The 8319-nt window shown below is 40.5% G+C and overlaps 1 protein-coding gene across 1 annotated transcript; it reads right to left on the bottom strand.

Annotated features, from left to right (window-relative positions):
* Window positions 1-3527: 3527 nt before the first annotated feature.
* On the bottom strand, window positions 3528-8312 carry LOC103777773 (ribonucleoside-diphosphate reductase subunit M2). Its single transcript, XM_008945338.1, has 8 exons — window positions 8205-8312; window positions 7997-8113; window positions 7367-7500; window positions 5942-6036; window positions 5064-5197; window positions 4532-4636; window positions 4283-4396; window positions 3528-3921 (listed from the first exon to the last, which is right to left on the bottom strand). The coding sequence occupies exons 1-8, from the start codon at window positions 8244-8246 to the stop codon at window positions 3769-3771; spliced, it is 894 nt and encodes a 297-aa protein (XP_008943586.1). The 5' UTR covers window positions 8247-8312; the 3' UTR covers window positions 3528-3768.
* Window positions 8313-8319: the final 7 nt, after the last annotated feature.

Genomic DNA, 8319 nt, shown 5'->3' with positions numbered 1-8319 from the left:
TTCTTGTAAAGACTGTTTCACTGCAGAAACCAAACAACTGTGCTGTACAGATCACAGGACTTCAGTAACACTCCGAAGGGATGAAACACTAACAAAAAGTCTAGCTGTCCATCAGGCAGGTCACAAGACCTAGCCCTCCATATAGCTCAAATCCTACCTGATGGAAACATTTAATTCTCATAATCCATTATGTACAACAGGGGAGGCCAAAGCACCAAGAGGTAATCAACAGGCTAAGATAAAGTGAGCCATAGCTGACTGGCCAACTGAAAAGCAGGCATTGAATGAGCACAAGTTCGTTGCTTTACTGCTTTCTGCCAGGCAGTTTCTGATTGACTGGTGCAGAGGAAGCTGTTACCCTTCAGGGATCACACCAGCCTGTTCCTGTGCCTTCAGATCTGCAGGCTGGCTGTGCCCTGCTGCAGGCATGAGCAGCTGCAACTGTTCTGACCTCTTCTGGACACAAATTGCTGTAATCACTCCAGGAAATTTGAGAAATCTGGGGATTTTCTTTGCCATTACACTGTTGCAATTGCTTCCTGAGGACAAGGTTGACTTTAGATTGCTGCTCTTACTCCACACCACCCAAGGTTACATGTCAAATGCTGAAAACTTTACGTGAAAACGTGTCAGTTGAAGACTTATGGAAGTTCTTACCCAAACCCATGCAATTGTAGGGGTTTTTTTTAACAAACTACAGTAGAAATAAACATGACAAGAGACACTATGCTTGAGGTTACTGTTCTTCCATTTTATCTGCTGCTTTTAAAAGCCACTAATTTAAACAGCAGTAAAAAACACCAGGGATTGCTATGGATCAGTTCTGCATAAATTACAACAGTATTGTACCAAATACATCCAGTTTTACTTATCTCAATATTTTTTCCTCCACTGCCTAATGCCTTTTCACTTGTGGCAATTCACAGGGGTACTGCACCAGAACCCCTATTAGACAGCTGCTCTGATTCATACAAGGATTAAAAAAACAGGGCTTTCATCACTTTGCTTCAAATCTTTCCTGGTTCTCCAAACTCCATTCCAAAAGATATTCCAGAGGGTCAGTTATATTGTTACGAAAATTTATTTTTCAGAGTATAAGCTTATTTTTGTTAAAGAAAGGATTGTTATCTCTTCAGTGCCTAAGAGGATCAAGTCTCAAAACAACTGGCATCTCAGCTGAAATGGAAGGTAATCTGTTTTTAGTAAATAAGTATTTTATCAAGACATGGACACATGATGCAGATAAAATAAGCAACAACAAGACATTTAAATATTTGAGAGAAATGAGAATTAAAATAGGTGGGACCAGATGCATAGCTTTTCTCCAGACTATACATGAAAAACTGATCTGCATTACAGCAAGCACGAAACCCAAAACTACGTAATCATTTAGACATCAGTGGCACCAGGATAAGATTAATACCAGCCACAGCAAGTCTTATTCTCTTGTTGAATCATTTCTAATTCCTACCTACTCCACCTCTAATGCATCCATGTCTACAGTACCTATTAACCTGTAAGAGCAGTGCTTGGCTAAAAGGGACATTCTTTCCACCTGACATTACAAATAATTACTTGGCCATCATACATGCATTTCAGCATAAGAACTGGAGCTCTATTCTCCAGTATTATCTCCCAGAATTAAGGATAACTTAGAGCTTTCCACCATAATTTCGATGTATCAATCCTTGACCATGTTAAGAATCAAGTGGGAAGAGATAGCAATGATATAGATAGATCCTATTCAAAGGCTAAGTAGTCTTGCCCTTTTTCTATATTAAATTATATAAATTAAGGTTTGAACATAAACTGGATGCTGATAAATCACACTGTGGTCCAAACTGATCTCATCTCATTTATACTCTAAACACAGCCCTACACCACAGGTTCTGAATGCTTTTTATCACTTATTTTGATCAAAGCTTTGACTGCCAAGAGAAGCCAAGAAAAAGCATGAAGCCCAATTTGCTGAGAACAAAATGCTGCTATTTAGCCAGACACCTGCCTAACTTTAAAAACAAGCATTAAGTTTCAGCACTTCAAAATGATGTGTTTGGCTATACAACTTTACCACATCCCTGTTTCAGATCCTAACATAGTCTCAGATCACTGCAATCATTGACAAACATCCATGCTTCAAGGGCATTAGAGCCATCTGTTAAGTATTGGAACTTCCACTTTGAATTCCAGACTTTGGTGCTTAGGACTTTTAATTGTTATTTTCTCCCTAGAAATGTGCACATCCTGCTAGCTTCACAGGCCCAGGGGAAGAACAGTCACATACCATAACCTTCAGTGTAATCATAAGCAAAGGAAGAAAGATCAGCAAGTCAACTTTACACCAAGGCAGCATCTCTCAAAGAAGCACCATATATGTTGGGCTCCAAGAGGGAGCACTTCAGAATAAAGGGGAAAAAAAAAAAATCAGTTTACTTTCAAGGATATGTTTTAAGTTCTGTAGTTTTCCATATCAACACTTGAATAGCAGACTTGCAGGAAAAGTCCTTATTAGATTGGATCATGGAATAAATTCCAAGGCAGTAACTAATTTCAGTCTACCCCATTATTTAATCTCACTGCAGATACTTGCAGGAACTCCAGTCTTAAGACCACAAGGAAATCCTTCACAGACCACATACACATACCCAAGTTATAGTAAGCATACTCACTTGTGTTGCTCCATGTTCAGTGTGGAGTAATATTTTAGCATATACTTTGTTTTCACTACTGTTATGTATTAAAAACCAAAATTTACCCTTCATGATGCAGAAGAATACTGCTCCAGCCCAAATTAGCTGAATTTACCCCAAAACACATTCATTTAGTGCAGTAAATCTGAAGTCTGAGAAAAGCCTAACAGCTTGACATCTACCAACCACACAATTAAGCAGCTATTTCCTGCAGAACCTGCATTTCCTCAGAAAGTCTGCAGCTCAGGAGGCAATTAACAGTTTCACCCACTGGAGCACTGAAGACAGTACAACAATGAACACAACCAGCTCTTTATTACTACTGTTCCCAGATATTAAAGAAAAAGCAATTAAGTCCAGAAGCCAGCTGCATGTTATTTTTCAGCACCCAGAATGTCCAACTTAAGTTCTTCACCCTCCATACCAAGTTTCTTCCTGTTCTTCAATAGATTTAAAAAAATCAATAGTTTGATTTGCAGCACCGTTTTTAAGTTACATACCCAGAAAGAAGCACAAGTCATAAAAGGTTATGTTGTGAAAGTCCATAAAGATTTAGACTTGCATTTTACCATTGTCGAGTATTACAAGACAGTTCTTTATTTTAAACATTAAAGTGCCAGGTTTATGTACAAACTATTAAAACAATAATAAAAAGGTAAACTTAGAACCTGCTAAGAAAGCAGTGAGGTCATGTAGCTGCCTCCAGAGTTTTCTGCAGAGTACTCAGCAAATTTAGGACTAGAACTTCTCAACTGCTTCTTTGTTTATGGGGAGAACAGCAGGAGCTAGTGGTCACTGCCCATAACCTTCTTGCAGAAGGAAGGTGTCCGTATCTTTCACAAAATGGAGTAGCATATGTTGCAAGAGATACATCTAAGCATTCTATGAATTAACACCCTTGGCAAAATCTAAAAGGGATTTTACTGCTGGAGCTACACTAGCCTCCCAGAAAGTATCAGTGCATCACCACACTTTTCAAGAGTGGGACTTTCATGCAGGAATCAAGTCACACTGACTCAGTATCTTTCATGTTTCCCAGCAAGCCGGGGAGCATCCACACTAACTCATGTGGTCCCAGTTAAAATTCCGCATCCAGCGTGAAGGAGTTGTCTGTGGGCTTCGACATGACTCCCATCCTCTGATATTCACCCACACGCTTCTCAAAGAAATTGGTCTTGCCTTCCAGAGAGATGTTCTCCATGAAGTCAAAAGGATTCTCTGCTTTGTAGATCTGAAAACACAAAGGCAATTCTATAGTCACTACAAGTACTCAGGTACTCGCATCTTAAATGTGTGAGAGCATTAGAGATCAGCTGGAAAGAATCTAACAACATCAGCAGGCTTACTACACAGTGAATGAAAATATCTTGTGTATTTGTTCTTGTCTTTTAGCTCCAGTAGAAGCACAAACTCTCATGTAGCTTCCTTTTGTGCTTTTCCTTCTGTGGGTCTCCAAACAGGATCTAGCAGCAGACTGCTAAATGGTTTTATAAGTTACATCAGTACTGCTGCAGCCATTTTAGGATTTGGGTTTCTGGAGGAAATTAAGCTTATCATTTGCCCATGAAAGACTCAGTATATTAGAGCCTTACCTTTTTAAATCCCAGTTCCAACATAAGCCGGTCTGCTACAAACTCAATGTATTGTTTCATTAAAGTGCAGTTCATGCCAATCAGCTTCACAGGGAGTGCCTCTGTCAAGAATTCCTGCAGATAATAGAAGCACTTTATGTACAGAAACAGGTACTCGCTTTGTACCTTCCAGGTTAATTTTATACCCAACAGCTCCCCAGCTTTCTGCTTAATTGTGATCAAGTTCCTAAGCAAGGAGCAGACAATTACCTGTTCTATGAGAACAGCATTCATGATGATTTCCTTCACTCTCTCCTCTGATGGTTTGTGTATCAAGTGCTTGAACATGAGGCAAGCAAAATCACAGTGCAAGCCCTTAAAAGGAAGTTTCATAAAATTATTTCAGGAACACTCATTTAGAAGACACTCAAATCAGTACCACAGAATAAATAGCATCATCTCAGCACCACCTTTGCACTTGCCACATTCAGCATTATCTGCAAAGAGCTTTCCACCTAACCAGAAGGAGGCATAAGCAAGTTCCGCCAGTACCAGCTGTACTTGCTACTGAGTGCAAGAGTTGGTGAGAACCCTTAGACTACTCTAGAGGAAGTAAAATACTAAGTTCATTCATTCTTTGTTGCAGGATCCACAGTGACACATTTATATACTTTATTGAGCTTTATAGACTGCCTGTTTCTAGACCAACTCCTGTTCTAAAACACAGGCTGCAAAATTCAATATCACCACTTTAAGCTACTGTGGCATATTACCATCTTAACTGCTAAAATTCAATTCATACCTCATCTCTGCTGATAAGTTCATTAGAAAAAGTGAGTCCAGGCATTAATCCTCTTTTCTTCAGCCAAAAAATAGATGCAAAAGAGCCAGAAAAGAAGATTCCTTCCACTGCTGCAAAAGCTACTACACGTTCTCCTGTTAAGAAAAAATTGACAGCAATATCACACAAAGCTCAACAGGATTAATACCCAGAAATTGCAAACAGACCTCCAAGGAGAATGAAGTTGTTTCTGATCAAGTGTACTATGGCTTGTCCTTAGAAACTATTAAAGGCTTCTGGTCATTGAGCAAAACTTTTAAACATGAGAAGAAATAAACACTAGAATAGCTACTAAGGAGCTAAAGCCAAGGCTTCTTCCCCCAGGTTAACCATCAATACCATCTTTCTTCAAAGACAGCACACTGAAAGAGAACTGTCATTTTAGCAGCTGATTTCAGTCAGTGTCTGCTCATCTTTGATGAAGGAACTTTGGCCACAAAGAATGCTTTAATACTATCAAAACAATGATCTGTACCATCTCATCACACTTTTGACCCAAGACATCAAAAGTAAGGCAGAGGAGCTACAGGCTCCAACTGAATGTCTCTGCTAGAGAGAGCTGCCCAAAACAGTTCTGGGGACATGACAAATCTACAGTGTAAGTGTACAGCCAAGCATATGAGGGCTGCCACATGAGCTACCATTATTCAAAATACCAGCAGTTTTACAAAGATTCATATCAGTAGCTCATCTGCAAGACTAAAATCTTATCCCCAGAATTACACCAGATCATGTACTCTCCTTGTGACAATAATCCCAGTGAACTGTGAAGTTTGGAGAAAGGGTGGTTCCTCTATTTTCAGTGAAGGAATTCCACTCTGCTACTCAAACATACTCACCATATGTTGCTTTCTTGTCCCCAATCCAGCACATGGCCCAGTCAGCCTTCTTTTTAACACATGGTAATGTTTCAATAGCATTAAAAAGAAATTCCCTGAGAAGGGTAGAACTCATTAGGATCAGACAGCAGCATTAGTACAATAAGCATTCACTGCCATAGATGGTCTCCCTCATTTACAAGTGCTCTGCACCTTCACTCTGATGATTAAGTCTTCTTCTCCATCTTATTTTGCACCAATCTAGTTCTGTTTGCACCCATCAACTCTCTTTTCATTACCTACCCACCACATCAACACCAGCTTACACAAATTCTCCCAACAATATCAAGGGGAGTCCTGTTCTATCAACTACTGTGCTTGAACAAGGCTTTCAGAGCTACAAATCAGCCAGCCTCCACTTCCCAGTGGTAAGGCATCAGAGCTCTCAGGTAAGCAGTTCTTCCTTAAACATTTACTGGAATTTATAGAATTGCAGAATGTTCTGGTTGGAAGGGACCTCCAAAGGTCATCTAGTCCAACCCCCCTCTTATCAAGCTGCTCAGAGCCTCATCAAGCCTGACCTTAAATGCCTCCAGGGATGGGGTCTCCACCACATCTCTGGGCAACCTATTCCAGTGGTCTATAACCCTCACGCTTAAGAATTTTTCCCTAACATCTAACCTAAATCCAGCCTTTTCTAGCTTAAAGCCATTGTCCCTTGTCCTGTCACTAGGACTAAGCATTATTTAAGCATCTCAGAGTAGAAATAGCAGGACAGCTCTGTATAAAGTAGTAGCAATGTATCTAGACTGCAAATAGCATTGCAATAACATTTTGGTGGCAGGGTGTTGGTCTGACACCAGTGTAAGTCAGTCCAGGCAACTCAAAGCCCTGTAGTTTTAAGACACCATTATTTAACCAGTTTATCTTGTTATGAAAACTTTACACTTAGTGTTTATTTTTAATGAAGACCAAAAGCCACTTTTCAGCAAATGGGACTTGCTTTTTTTTTTTACCCCAATCAAAGTAGTCACATGAGTAAGGGCAGCACATGCTATGTAGAAGTGCTAGCTGTTAATTAAATGCACTGAGGTTTCAAAACTACATTTTATTCAAAGGGACATCTTTCTCAGATAAACTCTCCTAACCTAGCTCTCTACAAGGTGCCTGAGTCCTCCATATGAGCACCAACTGCAACTTAATGTACTCCCCTTATTTGATTGTTCCATTTTTCACATAGTTTCAGCTTCACTCTTAGTCTAAACAAGCTCTTGCTCATACAATTCAGAGGAGATATTCTGAGGAAAAGCTGCTTTTAAGCAGCAGTGGTATTTTATATAAATCTAGTTTAGAGCCTAAAATTAGCCTTAAAATCAGAGTGACTGATATGCATTATTTAAACCTCAGCACTTAAGAGTGTTGAACTTATCATTGAGCAATACAAACCTCTCTTTAGAATCTTTAATGTAGGTGTCAATAAGAAGACTGTACATTTCTGAATGTATGTTTTCCATGGCAATCTGGAAACCATAGAAACAACGAGCTTCTGTGACTTGTACTTCTTGACTGAAGCGCTCCACCTAGAGGAAATAAAGGTGTGTTTGCAAAAGCATTTACAACTTGGTAGGCTAGAAGCATGGATGCTGTCTGTAACAGCTCTTGCTCAGCCCACAGAACCCTTGTCAGATTAATTCCAGGCATGTGGATTATTAACAGCAATATGAAGAGCAGTAGCCCCTCACAGCTCCAAGTTTTGACTTATTCTTTGGTTCCAAGAAAATCAGGAAAATTTCTTCACTTTATTATCCTCCACTAGAGAGAAGAGAATTGAGGGTGGAAGGAGAACAAGGGCTCTGAACAGTCAGGTGTTGCTGTGAGGCCAACACTTGGTGCCCCATGGAGTGGGCAAACTTGCAGATTACAAAATCAATTTGCTAATTAGCATAAGATGTCGTAACACTGCAACACTACAAGATCTCGCAATCAAGCTACACCAGCCATCAAGCACATCAAACATGTAGGTATCTGGCTATTTTCACCAAGTGATGTTTTTGTCAGGACTTCCTACACACTTACCAAGTTTTCATTGACAATGCCGTCGCTGGCAGCAAAGAAGGCGAGGACATGAGAAATGAAATACTTCTCCTCAGGCTTCAGGGACTCCCAGTGCTGGATGTCTTTGGAAAGGTCCACCTAAAACATCACCAGAGTGATGAAATACAGAGACGGGGGCTCCAGGAACGTGGCCCGCAGCGGGGCCGCCGGGACCCGCCCGCCCCCTCACCTCCTCCGCCGTCCAGAAGGAAGCCTCGGCCTTCTTGTACATCTGCCAGATATCGTGGTACTGGATGGGGAAGATGACGAAGCGGCGGGGGTTGTCCCGCAGCAGCGGCTCGTCC

The sequence above is a fragment of the Merops nubicus genome, unplaced genomic scaffold (genome assembly GCF_000691845.1).
Source record: "Merops nubicus isolate BGI_N331 unplaced genomic scaffold, ASM69184v1 scaffold33188, whole genome shotgun sequence".
In the NCBI taxonomy this organism is placed as follows: domain Eukaryota; kingdom Metazoa; phylum Chordata; class Aves; order Coraciiformes; family Meropidae; genus Merops; species Merops nubicus.
Note: the sequence above shows the minus strand (reverse complement) of the source record. Positions and strands in the feature narration are given on the sequence as shown.

Excerpts from the sequence above, each read along its gene's own strand:
- LOC103777773 (XM_008945338.1), bottom strand. The coding sequence starts at position 8,246 with ATGTACAAGAAGGCCGAGGCTTCCTTCTGGACGGCGGAGGAG. Across the intron at positions 5,198-5,941 it reads GGACAAGAAAGCAACATATG|GAGAACGTGTAGTAGCTTTT; the intron begins GTGAGTATGTTT and ends TTTTCTTAACAG. Across the intron at positions 4,637-5,063 it reads AACTTATCAGCAGAGATGAG|GGCTTGCACTGTGATTTTGC; the intron begins GTATGAATTGAA and ends CTTCCTTTTAAG.